Genomic DNA, 16,063 nt, shown 5'->3' with positions numbered 1-16,063 from the left:
AGGGGGTGCAGAAGGAAGGAGAGACTGAGACCCTCCCTGCCTAGATTCCAGTGTTAGTAGTATGTGGCCTACTGTTTTTTTTATTTTTTGACTCTCTACCATCTACCCAGTGCCACACACTGAGCACTTAGTAAGGCTCCAATAAACATGAAGTTCAGGGATGAAGAGTCCTATTAGGCTAGGCATGGCCAGGGGTCCCTAGAATAGTCAGGGTCAGAGAGACCAGCTTGCTCATGGAAGGACTGGCTGAGGAGGACTGTAGTGATTGTCTACTTCAGCCTCCTTATTTTCCAGATGAAGAAACAGAAACAAAGAGATGCAGGGCTCAGACCACAGGCAGACTGACATAAGAGCTATCCTGAAGGCTGGAAGAGGCTTCGACATTCACAGATGCATGGATGCAGGAGGAAAGGGATCTGTCCTCTGAAATGGGCTCTTTTTGAGTCAGATGCCCTTCCCTTCCAGATCGTCATCTAGTTCCCCTTTATTCCTTGCGGCCTTCTCTGGTAGTGGGATCCCCTTTCCTCCCAGATCTCTACTCACCTGCACTGCAATGTGCGTTCCATTGGCTGTGGCCAACAGTGCCACCTGTTGATGACGAAGAGATGCTACATTTGAGTCCTCAGCCACCACAGCCCCAGAGGTAATGATTGTGACCTGAAAGGCAAAAGAAGGTCTTCCATCCCACCTGCAGTATACTCTCCCTCCCCACAATCCAGATAAAAATCCCTACAAGTAAGGTGCTGGGAACTACCCAGAAGAGAATGGATAAAACCATATGGGTCACATTAATTAGCTTGGGGCTCAGAGCTAAGTAAGATTGGGTTTGCTCCCAACTTAATACCCAGTTTAATTTAGGGCTTTTCAATCATAGAAGAACAGAGCTGTCAAAAATTCCAGAGATATTTTAATCCCCTCACTTGAAAATAGACAGAAGTTCATGGAAAAGTGATTTGTCTAAGGTTGCAAAACAAATTAGGTTTCAGTTGAGATTTAGGAAGTGTCTCTTGACCTCCATTCAACTGCTTTTAAAGATGAGAGCTGCTGATGGCCCAGGAACTGTGGGGAAGACCCCTTTTTTGTGAGGCATCTTTGTCCTGGTAAGAAGACTTGACTAGTTTAGACTGCACTTTAATGCCTACCCCATGGAAAGGAATGACAAGAGAATAAGAAACCCCAAGCAAACCGCCTGGTCATACGGGCTGCGTCTGGGTGCCATCGGCGCTGACCATGGTGACCGTATGTGTGCCAGATGTGGCCAGGTCGGCATCATGACTGGGGATGGTGAGGGTGGTGCTGCTGTGCTGGGTGACCATACTGATGGCACTCCCCAGGGCCTGCAGGTCTTCCGGGGATAGGCTGACCTGCCAACAGGAGGGGAAAGATGAGCTGGCAATGTCAGTGGAGGGTTGTCTGAAAGTCCCTCTGGAAGATATACCTGCTCTCCCAGGCAAGGTCAGCTTATTAGTTTCATGTCACAGGGGTGGAAGGGGTGAGTGACAAGCAAACAAAATGTGTCCAAGGTTCCAAAGAGAGGCCATACTAGAAGAATTCCACAGCTTACTTCTATTTATCACCACTTTGCCTCTGGGCCCTGTTGTATGCAGCTCAGGGTCACCACCTGATTGTGTCCTGACAACTCTGGAAAGCACGGGTGTACTTTCTAGTGAGGGTACTGACAAGGGTCAGGTTATGCAGCTGGCTAGTACACTGGTAGGACCAGACCTCAGGCTTTCAGACCCCATACCATGTTCTGGCTGCTATATGAACATGCCTCTCTTGAGAAGGACATCCCATGTCCCATTCAGATGAACAGGTCCTGTCAGCTCCCTAGTAAAGAGAGAAACTACTAACTGCTCCAGAAGTCCCAGAGACTGGTCTGGAAACATAGGAGGGCGAGGACCTCTGTTACAAGATGTGGTCCCCGCAGCCTCAGCCGAGGTCTATAAAACTGAAACAGGAAGCTGGGTGGCAGTGGGGCTGTCAGAACTTCCGGTCTCTCAGAGTCCCCAAAGAAAGTGGAGAGTGCCAGCAAGTGTGGCACCTCTGCCCTCCAGGGCCTGTACCTGCTGGGCACCATCCTGAGTGATCAGGGCCACCTGGGGGGCCCCATCTTCTTCGGTCACCATGGCCACTTGGGCTGGGATGTCATCACTCTCTTCTTTCACCTCCGAAAGGTAAGCTATGCGGGGTCGTTTGGGTGGTGGGCTCTCCTCGGCTGCAGAGGCGGCTGGGAGAGGAGAGCCAAGGCTGACACCTGCTACCAGATGGCATGGGGAGGCCTGGCTTGTCCCCACTCTTACCCCCTGCCCACTCCCCTTACCTTCAAGCTGCTGCTGCTCATAGAGGGCCTGCTCGCTCTCCTCCGTGGCCTCCAGCTCACCATGGGCGCTGCGCTTATGCATGGCCAAGGTAGAGGTCTGCCGGTAGGTCTTGCCGCAGGTGCTGCAGGTGTAGGGCTTGCAGTGTGTGTGCACCACGTGGTGCTTATACAAGCTTGAGTACTCGGTGAAGCGTTTCCCGCAGCCTGGCACCGTGCAAACGTATGGCTTCTCCCCTGGGGACACTGGGCTGTGAGGGGGTTGGGAACTGGGGCTGGCAAGGGGAAAACTAAGGGGACAGGGGTGAGGGACAGGGTTGGTGAAGGGAGAGCCAGAGGGAGGGAGAGGGACTGAGAACTGAGACTCTAAATGGACAGGGTTGGGGAAGATGGCCAGTGGAATGGAGAGGGCATGGGTGTTGAACTACTGAATTCAGAGACAAGGCGGAAAGGTAATGAGGGACAGGGCAAGGCTGGGGCTAGTGAAGGCAGTGGTAGGGGCGCTGGGGCTTATAAGGTGAAGGGTGGGAGGTTGAGAGTGGTGAACAGTAGAGGCAAGAGGCAGGGATGACTGAAGTATCAGGTATGATGGGAGAGAAGGGACACACATGCTAAGAAACAACACGGACAGCTGGATGAGGGACACAACACTGGGGAGGGTGAGGATACAAAGGAGTCATGGACGGTGGATAAGGTGAGGAGTTGAAGGTGACAGTTCACTCTGCTTCTTCCCTGTCATTCCCAACCCTGGCCTCTTTTCAGGAGCTCAGTCAGAGTTGGAGAATTCAAGGTGGGTGTAGAGAGGTGGCAGGGAGCTGAGGGGCCCGAGAGGACAGGCAATACCTTTCAGATTGGACCTAACTGGAAATGGAGGAACTGCTTGCTGCAAGTGAAAGAATTGTTCCGGGGATACCGCACCCCCAGACCAGCCTGGAATGGCTGGCACAGAGGGTTCTGGGCTGAGAGCTGAGAATGTGACTTAGATGGGAAGCCTACAGTAGAGGGGTTGGGGCCTCAGCGAGGGTAGTCCTCGCATGCCAGCTGGCCCACCTGTGTGGATGCGCACGTGATTCTTATAGTTGGTGGCACTGGTGAAGCCTCGGCCACAGTGGGGCTCCGGGCAGGTGTAGGGCCGCTCGCCTGTGTGGGTGCGCACATGTACCTTGCGGATATTAGACGTGGTGAAGGAGCGGCCACAGCCCTCAAAAGGGCACCGGAACGGGCGTTCACCTATGCAAATGGTGGGGTGTGAGGGGTGGTTCAGGAAAGAGGACCATGCTGGAGCAAGAAGGGGATGGAGCCGGGCTCCAAGTCTAAGTCTGAAAGGCAAGCTGAATTCCCCGTGCCCAGGGAATGGGGTTGGAGTGGGCAGGGCCCAGCATACCAGTGTGGGTACGGACATGCTTCTGCAGGTCTCCTGAGGTCTTGAAGGCCTTGCTGCACAGCTCCTCTGGGCATTTGTATGGTTTCTCACCAGTGTGGGTACGAACGTGGCTCTTCAGTCCATAGCCTGTCCACATGTGGCAGGGAGGTGTAAGAAGAGCACCCGGTGGGGCCTCATCCTCCGCCATTCACTTCATACAGAGGTGCTCTATCTCCTTTGCTTCAAGAAGCCCATGTCTGCCTCTATCCCACCGCTGCCTGGGTGGAGGCTAGAAAAGCCAACTCTGCCCTGCTTCCCTCTCAAGGGGCAGCTGAAACCACACCAGAACATGAGCATAAGAAGAAACTTAGGAGAACTCATGGCTAAAGGTCCTAGTTTCACAAAGGGGAAAATAGGGCGAGAGATGCAACGGCCCACCCAATAATCCACAGCTGGTTGGCATCAGAGCTGACACAAGAGGCTGGGTCTCTCCACCAACCCTCCAGGCTCCTTCTGCTGGCCTGAACCATGCTGCCTTTCACTCCCATAACAAGGTTTCCTCCAGAGAGAGCACCCTGCAAGTCAGAGGACTCTGACGGTAGTTTCTCCAGGAAGGCAGCCTGGTGTTGGGTTCCCTTCAGGGAGACTCCAAATAGAACTAGAACCCTCTACCCTCAACTGGAAGCAGCCCCTCAGAGAGGTTACCTGTGGCAAAGGCCTTTCCACAGCTGGGGAAGTCACACCTGTATGGACGGTCACCTGTATGAGCTCGTTCATGCACCTGTGAGGACAAACAATCACATAATTCAGAGTTGCAAGGGTATGACCTGGGCTCTTTTGTTTTCTTTAGGGCCCTGATGTCATGTGTGTCAAGCCCTCTGTGCTGACCTTCCTGTGTACCCTCATTTCTTCCCTCCAGCAACTTGAGGGAAGGGACCAATTTCAATCAAAGCCGAAAGGCAGAATTACAGCCTGGAAGGGAAGACTGCAGAAGTGAGGGCTGTCTGCCAGCATCCTTACCTTTAAATGATGAGCGGTGGTATAGAGACGCCCACAGCCCTTGTAGCCACAGCGGAATGCTCTGTCTCCAACTTGCTGCCCTTTTCCATTATGGGGAGGCTGGCTGTCATGAAGAACCTGGGAGAAAAACCTTAAGATCCCTATACGTATTCTCCCCAGTGAAGAAGGTGGGACACAGAGCCCTGCAGGCAGCTTAAGACCCAATACGCAGGGTTAAGGCTGCCAGGGGTCTCTGGGGCAGAAGAACACATCCAGACAGACAAGGAACAGATGCTGGGGCATGCTACCCAAGAAGAGGGTAGGCATGGGGAGTCACCACCCATCTCTGATGGGTTAAAGAGAGACCTACAGGTCATAGTGGCTGTGACAGCTATTAAAGAAAAGCTATCTCCTAGACAGCTAGGTAAGGTGGAAAGGGAGTTTTTCTGAATGGCCATGCTTGAACTGGGCCAAGTGCCAGAAACCCTCCTTCTAAGCACACACACCTAGGAGCCTGCAACTCTTGAGACCTCCATCTTCTGATGGGAGGGGTCTCCCTCCTGGTAGAAAACCAGTGCTTAAAAGGTACATAACAAGGGGGCTATTTCTGTGGAGATGAGCTCACCTAGGTTCACCTGATAGGACATGGGGCCCAGAGTGAGGTGGCCATGACCAGAAGCACCCAGGGGAGGGCTGCAGTTCCCACAGAAATGTCAGCTCTAATGACAGCACCCAGCTGACAAGTCCTCTCCTTTTGTCTCCTCATCTGGGGCTACTGCTAAAGCCGCCCATCTCATACCAGCCCCTGGATGCAGGGAGCCCCTTATTGCTCTTCTGCTTTCCTGGGCAGGGTCCTGGTAGGACTGTCCCTTAGTTTGTTTCTTTTTTTGAGATGGAGTCTTGCTCTGTTGCCCAGGCTAGAGTGCAATGGTACGATCTCGGCTCACTGCAACCTCCACCTCCCAGGTTCAAGTGATTCTCCTGCCTCAACCTCCTGAGTAGCTGAGACTACAGGCACATGTCACCATGCCCGGCTAATTTTTGTATTTTTAGTAGAGATGGGGTTTCACCATATTGGTCAGGCTGGTCTTGAACTCCTGACCTCGTGATCCACCCACCTCCACCTCCCAAAGTGCTGGGACTATAGGCATGAGCCACCACGCCCAGCTGTCACTTAGTCTTTCTTTCTGGAAAGCTTCAGAATCACACTCTGGTCTTTCCAGGAGATCCTAAAACTAAACTGTGCAAGTCATGGTGAGCAGGGGACAGAGGAGCGAGGCCAAATTCATGGCAAGGTCTGTCTATGCAGGTTCCAGCTCAGGGGCTCAAGCAGCTGAGAGTTTCGTGGACGCTTAAGAGGCTGGATAGAGAGTAGGGTCAGAGGTGGCCAGGCCTGCTTGGTGGGCTAACCCACACAGGCACTTGGATTTCATTCCCATCTCTCACTAGCTCCTGGGGTAATCACAGGAATCAAGGAAAATCAGGGATGGAAGTGACCTCTGAGATTATCTGGTCCCATCTCATATTAGGAATAAGCTGAGGTCTGGGAGAGCAGGGACTCCCCCAAGTTTGGACTAGGTGGCGGTAGAGCCAGCACAGATCTCAGGGCTCATGATTTAAATAAAACCCACTTCTCTATATATCAGCATCAAGTCTCAAATTTGGTCTGTAAAACATACCTTAGAGAACTGGGATGGGAGTGAATGTAGCCTGCTGATTGTAATCACTACTTCCTGATCCTCCCACCTCAGCCTCCCATAGCTGGGACCACAGGTGCACATGACCATGCCCAGCTAGTTTGTTTTTGTATTCTTTTGGAGAGATGGGGTTTCCCCATGTTGCCCAGACTGGTCTCAAACTCCTGGACTCAAGCAATCCACCTGCCTCAGCCTCCCAAAGTGCTGGGATTACAGGCATGAACCTCTGCACTCAGCCTGTGTTTCATTTTGAAAACACATGAAGACTTCTTCTTTTCCCCCACCATCAACCACACTGATTTCATTACATATATAAAAAAAAAACTCCCCCAACTTTGGGTAAAACTGCTGGAAGGATGGAATGTGCAGGAAGCCCTGGCACACCCAGCCTGAGGCTTTGCAGTCATCCCAGGAAGGGAACACCCTGGTTTGGAAAGCTCAGAGATCTCTGTACCCACTTCCCTGCAGGCAAGGCCATGGTTCCAGCAGAAAAAACTTGGACTAACTGGTATCTGCAGAGCCAGGATCCTTCTCCTTTCCAGCTGAGCTACTGTGTGGACCTCATAATCCAGGAATCCTAGCTGCTCTGCTGCCCATGCCCTTGTCATGGCCCACTGAGGTTATTTTTCCAATGACTAAGTGAGTCACAGAGAAGAAATAAATATAGTTACCTCAGTGGACTAGAAAGCTAATAAAAGTCACCAGCAAGGGCTTTCCCAGCTAGTGCAGAGGATTACTACAGCAGCCAAAGTGAAGCTGGGCCTAACTCCCCAGCATAGGGGTATCACTGTTTCTTATGGCAGCCTTCCCTCTGCAGAGACAGTGTAAACAAGGGTGAGCATAAACAGCTGTCAGCGACCAGGCCAGGTTGTGTTGCATGCCCTAAACAATGACGTGGGAAAGGTGAGTTGGGGGAGCTGGGGTGGAGGAGCAAAGGGAATATCCCACATGGTGCCTGAGCACAGGGCTGCCATTGTCTTCTAGCGAGGTGAAGTTCTGACAGGGCCAAGAGGCAGTGCGCAAGCAAGGTCCCGTTGTTTAGAGAGTGACAGACAGTGTCAGGCTCTGTGTGCTCACCTTGCTGGCATACTGCTCCAGGGCCACCACTGTGTCTGCACTGAAGCCCTCATCATCCTCTGCCGCCAGGTCCTCCAAGCCCACCTCTGTCTGGACAGCCAGGATGGTACTGTCTGATGGCACAGCCACAGGGTGGTGAATGTAGGCAGTGGAGCCATCTTCCAGCTGGACGGCTTCCAGGGCGCTGGGGTCATAGCCTTCTGCAGGGAACACGCGGTTAGCCCTGATGCCACACAAGGGAAAAGATACAGCTGGGACCCTAGCCTTAAGTTAATGAGAGGCACATATACCAAGGAGGGTTTCAGCATCCAATTTCTCCTGGCCCTTCACTTTGTGATTCACTCTTGCTGGACCTCCTTCTGGGGCTGCCTCACCTAAGGATGAGGTCTCCTACGGTGCACTGAATGGGAAATCACAAGTTCCTTGAGGACCTGACAGGGGCCCATCATCATCTTGGCATAGAAGATCACAAAAGTCTGCTGACCAGTCGTTCCTCACCCCTCTAGTTCCCTCCAGGCAGCACAATAACCAGAGGGATCTTTGCAGGCCAGAAATGTGACCATGTCACTTAACTGCCTAAATAGTTCAAATGCTTACCACTGGTCTCAGGATAAAGACCAAAATCCTCACCCTGATGCTGAAACCTAGAGTGGGCTGGCCTTCCTTTCTCTCTCCAGCTTCCTCCTGCTCATTCTGCCCTCACTCCCAGGGCTCTAGCTCCTAGCAGTTCCTGGAATGTGCTGTTCTTTCTTCCCGCCAGCTCTAGGCTTACACATGCTGTTCCTTCTGCCTGAAGTACTGAACCCTCCCTCCCATCTGTCTTCTGTCAGCTATGTCTACCTCATTCTTTACCTCTCAGCTCAAGCATCGCTTCCTCAGAGAAGCCCTTCCTGAGCCTGATCTCTGTTTGTAATGATCAGTTCATCACTGATGGCTTCTTTCACTTCTATTTCCCCCTCTAGACTCCAGGAGAGCAAGGGCTGTATCTGACTTTGCTCTCTCTTGTATACTCCACACTTAACACAATGCCAGGCATGTAACAGTCACTTAAGAAACTATCAGTAAAAGGAATAAATTGTTATTCTTCAGCACCTTAGGAGCTTCATTCTTAAATATTAGTTTTTTCTCCTGGTCTTGGATGATCTCCTCAGGTCCTGCCCCAAAGCCCTAAGACTTTGTGGCTGTGCTGGAGCCAAGGCCACCATCAAAGCCTATGTGACTGATCTCCAAGGCTCACCTCCTAGTGGCAGACATAGCTGCTTCTGCAGTCTGCAGCAGGGAAGGTGGGCAAGGCTGCTAATCCAGGTGAGTGTGTGTGTACCGTGGAGATGACAGCTCCCATGTCTACACCCCAACCCTCACAGTGTGCTACCCCATCCTCCAGTCCTTCCTCCCGTCCTTCCCCCAGTTGTGATGATGGTGACCCTACCTTTGGGTGTGCGGTGTATGTAAGCCATGCTGCCATCTTCCAGCTGCACAGGCTGACCATCCTCAAAGGAGAGAGATTCTGTAACGAAAGCAATGCCTGCCTTTCCCTGGAGCTCAGTGCCATGGAAGGGTCCCCTGGTGGAGCTGTCAGGCTTCCCTCCACAAGGCATGGTATGTTGTGGTGCCCTCACCTTTCTGTACCGTCACCTGGTGAATGTATGCGGTGGTCCCATCCTCAAGCTGGATCACCTGCCCTTCAAGAAGCTTCTCTCCTGTTAGGGTGGAAATGGAGAGAAATAGGTGAGGACCAGAAGAGGACTAAGATACACTTGCCTGTTTTTAGCTGAGGCTTATTTGAGTCTCAAGGCATGAGCCTGAGGGTCTAAGCATGGGTAACATCTTCCTTGTTTCCTTGCTCCGTCTCCCTAGGCCTGGGCCTTGAGGCACTAAAGGTGAAGAAACTTGCCTTGCGGGAACCCCTCTTCTTCCAACAGATTCCCTTCCAGTTACTGACAGGAGGCGCAACTTCATTTATTATTCTATCCATGCCCTGCCAAGTGGAAACTTCCAACTTAACAGTAAGTTGCTGAGACTGAACTAAATGACCCTTAAGCCTAAATGGGCCCCAATGGGTCAAAATTCAGATATAGCTCAAACTAACAAAATTAAAACATATCCCCTCATCCCTCACTATGACAGTGTGTTAAGACCAGGAGCCCCTGTGAAGGCAGGCTGTTTAGTTTAATGGTTAAAAACAATAGGCTCTGGAACCAGGCCAGGCCTCCTGAGTTTGAATTCCAGCTCTACCTCTTGCCAGCTGTGTGACTTTGGACAGCTTATTTAACCTCTCTGTGCCTCAGTTTCCTTTTCTTAAAATGGGGTTTGAAGATTATGTGTTTCTCATAGGGTTACTGTTAGGGTTAAATGAGTTGATGAATATGAAAGATTAGGAAGAATGCCAACTACATATGGCCAACCTTCAATAAATCCTAGCATTTATTATAAGCCTAATCTGCATTTTAGAAGAAATGAAAAGTAAAGCAATAGAGAGCTATGTGAGTACAACTATTATGCTATTATGTGTCCATGTAGGTCTTATTCCACTGCCGCTGTTGAGTAATGATTCCTTTATTAACCTCTGATATTTTCATTTCAATTTTCTGGTAAAAAGTTAGATGACCTAAGGCAATACAACAAGCAGCATGAAAATTAACAAGACTTCAGATTTCCTAAGATATTCTTCTTCTTTTACCTTACTAGAAAGCACTTCTCCTAAGGCTCTTGGAATTAGACCTACAGGACCCTTCCTTGTGTCCAGTGAGTCTGAGAGAGGGGGAAGGAAGGAGAAAAGTGAGAAAGGAAAGAAAGGGAGAAAGAAGAATTAATGACAGTTGGATGTGGTGGCTCATTCCTATAATCCCAGTACTTTGGGAGGCCAAGGCAGGTGAATTGCTTGAGCTCAGGAGTTCGAGGCCAGCCTGAGCAACATGGCAAAAACCTGTCTCTACAAAAAACACAAAAATTAGCTGGGTGCAGTGGTGAATGCCTGTGGTTCCAGTCACTCAAGAGGCTTAGGTAGGAGGATTCCTTGAGCCCAGGAGGCAGAGATTGCTGTGAGCCATGACTGTGCCACTGCACTCCAGCCTGGATGACAGAGTGAGACCCTGTCTTAAAAAAAAAAAAAAAAGAGTTAGGCTGGGCACAGTGGCTCACACCTGTAATCCCAGCACTTTGGGAGGCCGAGGCGAGTGGATCACAAAGTCAGGAGATCGAGACCATCCTGGCCAACAGGGTGAAATCCTGTCTCTGCTAAAAATACAAATATTAGCTGCACAGGTTGGTGCGTGCCTGTAGTCCCAGCTACTCAGGAGGCTGAGGCAGGAGTATCACTTGAACCTGGAAGACAGAGGTTGCAGTGAGCCAAGATTGCACCACTGCACTCCAGCCTGGGTGACAGAGTAAGGCCCTGTCTCGAAAAAAAAAAAAAAAAAAAGGCTAGGTTTGGTGGCTCACGCCTGTAATCCCAGCACTTTGAGAGGCCAAGGCAGACAGATAATCTGAGGTCAGAAGTTTGAAGCCAACTTAGCCAACATGGTAAAACGCTGTCTCTACTCAAACTACAAAAAAATTAGCCAGGCGTGGTGGTGCACATCTATAGTCCCACCTACTCAGGAGGCAGAAGCAGGAGAACTACTTGAACCCGGGAGGTGGAGACTCCAGTGAGCTGAGATCACGCCACTGCACTCCAGCTTGGGTGACAGAGCGAGACTCCATCTCAAAAAAAAAAAAAAAAAAAAGAAAGAAAAAAGAAAAAAAGGTTAATGACAAGTGATTTGTCTTTTCCTTAGAAGATTCAGGTTTAGGAACCTGAGCACTTACATGGGAAAGACAGTTAATTCCAGCTGACATCTCCCCTTTAGAGGAATCCCCAAACTTGTTCCCAAACTAAGTCTTCTTGGGGTCAGTAACTAACAGTCCTACAACCAACCAAAGGCAGGTAAGGTGGAGACAAAGAAGAAGAAACCATTTTCTTCCCTCTCACCCACAAGCAGTAGGCTACCCTCATTTTAGTCCTGGCAAGGTCATCAGTACTTGGGGTTCTGAAAGCATTGGCAAGCTACTGCCAGCAGAGTGTGTACCGCTTCAAGGTACCTGAGAAGAGTTGTCTGAAGAAAAAAATTAGCCTACTATTTCCTCAAACAACCAGAGACTACAACAGAAAGAGGCAGTGAGGAGAACAGCTGACTGACAGGGGCCTCGTATCCCATTATAGAGAAGTGACCATACACCCCAGTTTGCCTGGAACAGTCTCAGTGCATTTATTAATAGCTCATTCGTCCACTTTTAAAATGCTGGGTTTGAATAATACATTTTATACTTATCCTAAAGATAAGTCTCATACAATTTTAGGGCTTCTGGCAGACAGAGACAAAAGTGCCTCAGTCAAAAGCTTCAGAGGAGCTTACCAGTCAGAGAAGCCATTCAGGACAGTGTGGTTCTGGTCTCTGAAGGACAGCTCTACCCTGAGCAGTAGGAAAATCTGTTGGGAGTGAGTGTGTGTTTGCACATGTGCGTGTGCACACACACCCTGCAACACCACAGAGCAGGCAGATTACAGCCAGGAAAACTGACACAAGAAAGAAATGGGAAGGTAGGGAGGCAAAGAGATCCACATATAAGAAAGAAAGATATAAGGAAAGAGTGGCTCTCTCAGGTCAGGTGTGCTCACTTGCTTTTTATTCATTCATCTGACCATTAATTCTCAGTGGAACACTGAGGCATGGGAACAACTGGGTCCAAGGAGTAAACACAGCCCTAGCTAGAGTTCTAAGTTCTTCCAACCCGCTGAGACTGCACTGGAGGGGCAAGACCTGGGATGGGAAGTCAGCAAACAGAGTTTCAGGCTTCAAAAGTATTCTTGAGAAGTTGCACTTTCAAAAGGATGAAGCCAACAAGAACCCACATGTCACAGACAGCTCTTGACAAGAAACCTTTCCAGAAGGGACCCCCACACACTTTCATATGGAAATAACTTACTGATGAGATTAAGGGGCATCCTTAGTCATCATGAGAAAATAGACAACTTAAAATGAAATCAATAAACAACTTATCTGTAAATCTAGGGGTGGAAATATATTTTGATAGTGTGTTGAAATGAAGGAGGGCAATGACAATGCTTCATGATGACAATGACACTCATGGAGTCCAGAAAAGGCCAAATAAATAGTAGGAACAAGGCAGTGTTTGCCCAGTGCTGTCCAAGAAAGACACGCATGCTATCTGGCTGCCTGAGAATGCTAGCAAGAAAGGAAGAGTGTCCCTGGCCTGCAGGCCTTGCCCTAAAACACTTTATTCTGACTCCACACCTACCTTGATTTTAAGTACCCTGAGAGTTGGGGGTAGGACTGCCAGATAAAATACAGGATGCCAAGGTAAATCTGAATTTCAGATAAATAATACATTTTTTTTAAATAACTTACTATTATTTAGTATTTTATAGTATTTAACCCCCTCCCCTTTTTTTGAGATGGGGTCTTGCTGTTGTCTAGGCTGACCTCAAACTTCTGGCCTTAAGAGATCCTCCCATCTGAGCCTCCCAAGTAGCTGAGACCACAGGTGCATGCCACTGAGCCCCGCTTAATCCCATGTTTATGTATGTCTATCCCTTATAAGGGGTATATGTATGTCCTTAGTATATAGTATACATATTTGCGACATACATATACTACAAGGGTATTCATTTTTATGTCCAATTCAAATTTAACTATGTGCCCTATTTCTTAATTCTAGCAATCCATAGTGGGGTTTAGAACATGAGATTTCTGCTTGTGTGTTCCTCTCTTGAATCAGAGAGAGTATCTTTTTTTTTTTTTTTTTTTTTAGAGATAGGATCTTGCTCTGTCATCCAGGCTGGTGTACAGTGGTGCAATTACAGTTCACTGAAGTTTCAAACTCCTGGCTTTCAGTGATCCCCCTGCCTTAGCCTCCTGAGTAGCTGGGACTAAAGATGCATGCTACTGCACCCAGATTATTTATATTAGTTTTTTTAGAGACGGAGTCTTGCTATGTTGCCTAGGCTGGTCTCCAACTCCCGGCATCAAGTGATCCTTCCATCTCAGCCTCCTGAGTGCTGGAATTATAGGTGTGAGCCACTATGCCTGGCTTAGAAGAGCATCTTGTACATGGCAGATGCTTAATAGATAGTTTGAATGTTTGAATATGCTTGAATTAAGATTGATAAACTGCTTCTAGAAGGCACTAAAAAACTGTGACAGGAAATATCTGAAAAGCAGGAAGTCAAACTAGCACTGTGTTCATTCCAGAAATATTTATGAGCTACTTATTATATATTAGGAATTCTGTCTTTGAGAGGTATTGGTTCCTATGGCTGGGGTTGTCTGACTTGCAGCATTTTATTTTAGAGTTCTCTTTTCATCAAGCACCACAGGAGATTCTAATGCAGAGCAAGCTGTGGTGGTGGGCAAGGGTGAGCAGGCAGGAGGGCAAGGTGGGACTCTTAAAAGTGGACACTCCTTCCCAGAGGCTGAGGGACAGCGCGGGATCCTGAGGTCCCCAGAAATACTCACCTTTGACAGCTTGCTGGACGTAGGCTGTCGTCCCATCACTAAGGGTCACCGTCTGCAGCCCCAAGCTCTCCATGACAAACTGCTGCTCGTGCACTCAGACATGAAGTTGGCTTCTGGCCAGCACCAAGAGCCACAGCTGAGGTCAGAGATTTCCTTCTGGGTCACAAATCTAAGAAAATGAACAGTATCACATTATGAGTTATCCAGCTTTCTCCTATTGCAAAGACACTGAGGGAAGGAGTCAATAAGACCAGCCAAGAAGAAAAATGAATTCTTCAAAGTAGTGAACTGTATTGGTTTTTATGAAAAGGGCTCAAAATATACATATCTAAGAATTCTAAAAGTTGAGCATAAAAGAGAAGCATGCCAAATAAATTGGTCTTAAAGTAAGAAATCAGTGATCAAAACCCACTTCTAAACTTTCTCCCCTTAGGAAGGAGCCCTGCTGAAGGCAGGCAGTCAACCCCACTGCTGACAGTTCTCTCTGCCTACTCCAACATCTCACTTGTACTTGGACCTATCTACCCACTGGCCTTGTTAACCACCCTTGGGGAACATCCCACATGTACCACACATTGAACAAGTCCCCAGCAGAACTCACAAGGTGTCCCAGCCTTCCAGGTCTATTTTTTTTTTTTTTTACTTCCAGTATGCCCTATCCCAGGGATGGTATCGCCTTCCACCCAGAATTGGGTGGAACCATGCTTGAGTCATCCTTTTCCCTTAAAAGTCCAGATATTTATTTCAGGCAAGTATCACCTCTCACCTCCCGGCTACTGTAAAGAGCCTTCTAACTTATGTCCTCAGATAAACTTTTGTCTGTTTCCAATTCATTTTCTTTTCTTTCCTTTTTTAGAGACAAAGTATCACTCTGTCACCCAGGCTGCAGTACAGTGGCTCCATCACAGTTCACTGTAACCTTGAACTCCTGGGCTCAAGTAATCCTCCTGCCTCAGCCTCTTCCAATTCATGTTCTAACATTCATGTTTATGCTGTCAGGCTGAACTTAAAAAAAAAGTACAGCTCTCTTCCCACCATCTTGGAGACTGTAGAGGCCTGCTGAGAACAGAACTTCTAAAAGGCAAATATGGGGCTCATGCCTATAATCCCAGTGCTTTGGGAGGCTGAGGCAGGAGGATCATCTGAGGCTAGGAGTTCAAGACCAACCCGGGCAACACAGCAAGACATCGTCTCTACCAAAAAACAAAATTAGCCAATTGCAGCGGCATATGCCTGTAGTCCTAGCTACACAAGAGGCTGAGGTGGGAGGATTGCCTGACCCCAGGAGTTTGAGGCTGCAGTGAGCTATGATCATACCACTGAATTCCAGCTTGGGTGATAGAGCAAGATCCTGTCTCAAAATTAATAATAATCAGATAAATACATTTGGAAGGCTGTGGTCCAGGGTCATTTTTTGGTAGCTATAAGTGGGGCCTCCAGAACCAAGGGGAGGACACAGCTTTTATTAAAATTGAAGGTATTTATGCTCAAGATGAAACAATTCTACTTAGGCAAGAGATGTACTTGTATGTACAAAGCAAAGAACAACACAGTGACTGCTCACGGCAAACTGAAGAGAACCAGCGTAACCTGGGAAAAGTAACTTAGGCTCATGGAAACAGTGGCATGGTTTGTGCTAAATTCCAAAGCAATCTTGCTAAGGCTATTGAATACAGAATCTGTGTGATGCTGTGCCCCTCAAGGACTTAAACTAATCAAAAGTAAATAAATAAAAGTGGATTTGTAAGAAAAAAAAAAAAGTACAACTCTAAACATACTACTTCCTTGATTAAAACCCTTCCATAGTTTCCTATAGCCCTTAGAGTCCATCTTGCAGACAAGGCTGGGTCCTGTTATAAAATCCCACAGCCTAGGCACCACCTTTTCCTAGCATTCACACCTCTGGGCTCAACCTACTTCAGTACTTATCACTATCTGTGTATAACGTCTGTTGCCTACACAAGGCTTTGGACTCTAGTCTGGTTTCTGAGTCACAGTGGTTTCTTCAGCACCTCATACTGTGGGCTCTCCACAAACCCTGTGAGTGACTCCCTGGGTCCCTCATGTGCAAGGTGGGAAGCACTGAAGCTTC

The 16,063-nt window shown here is 48.6% G+C and overlaps 1 protein-coding gene across 11 annotated transcripts in view; it reads right to left on the bottom strand.

The window, feature by feature from the left end:
• Positions 1 to 16,063, bottom strand: part of ZNF76 (zinc finger protein 76) — a 32,936-nt gene that overhangs the window by 873 nt on the left and 16,000 nt on the right. For 4 of the 11 annotated variants that reach the window (XM_032253499.1, XM_032253498.1, XM_032253500.1 and 1 more), the window contains exons 2-13: positions 13,972 to 14,140; positions 9,076 to 9,156; positions 8,886 to 8,963; positions 7,457 to 7,656; positions 4,704 to 4,820; positions 4,389 to 4,464; positions 3,705 to 3,830; positions 3,371 to 3,550; positions 2,324 to 2,557; positions 2,067 to 2,230; positions 1,200 to 1,364; positions 544 to 657 (exon numbers count right to left, since the gene is read on the bottom strand). In XM_032253499.1, the coding sequence (XP_032109390.1) occupies positions 544 to 657; positions 1,200 to 1,364; positions 2,067 to 2,230; positions 2,324 to 2,557; positions 3,371 to 3,550; positions 3,705 to 3,830; positions 4,389 to 4,464; positions 4,704 to 4,820; positions 7,457 to 7,656; positions 8,886 to 8,963; positions 9,076 to 9,156; positions 13,972 to 14,044 (1,608 nt within the window). In that variant the 5' untranslated portion in view covers positions 14,045 to 14,140. Of the gene's footprint in view, positions 1 to 543; positions 658 to 1,186; positions 1,365 to 2,066; positions 2,231 to 2,323; positions 2,572 to 3,370; positions 3,551 to 3,704; positions 3,831 to 4,388; positions 4,465 to 4,703; positions 4,834 to 7,456; positions 7,657 to 8,885; positions 8,964 to 9,075; positions 9,157 to 13,971; positions 14,141 to 16,063 lie in introns of those variants that run through there. The other 7 variants (XM_032253504.1, XM_032253503.1, XM_032253502.1 and 4 more) reach the window with 6 other exon arrangements.

This window comes from Sapajus apella, unplaced genomic scaffold (assembly GCF_009761245.1).
Source record: "Sapajus apella isolate SASKATOON/1434 unplaced genomic scaffold, GSC_monkey_1.0 scaffold83, whole genome shotgun sequence".
In the NCBI taxonomy this organism is placed as follows: Eukaryota; Metazoa; Chordata; class Mammalia; order Primates; family Cebidae; genus Sapajus; species Sapajus apella.
The sequence above is the reverse complement of the archived record's forward strand: the minus strand, read 5'-3'. Positions and strand labels throughout refer to the sequence as shown.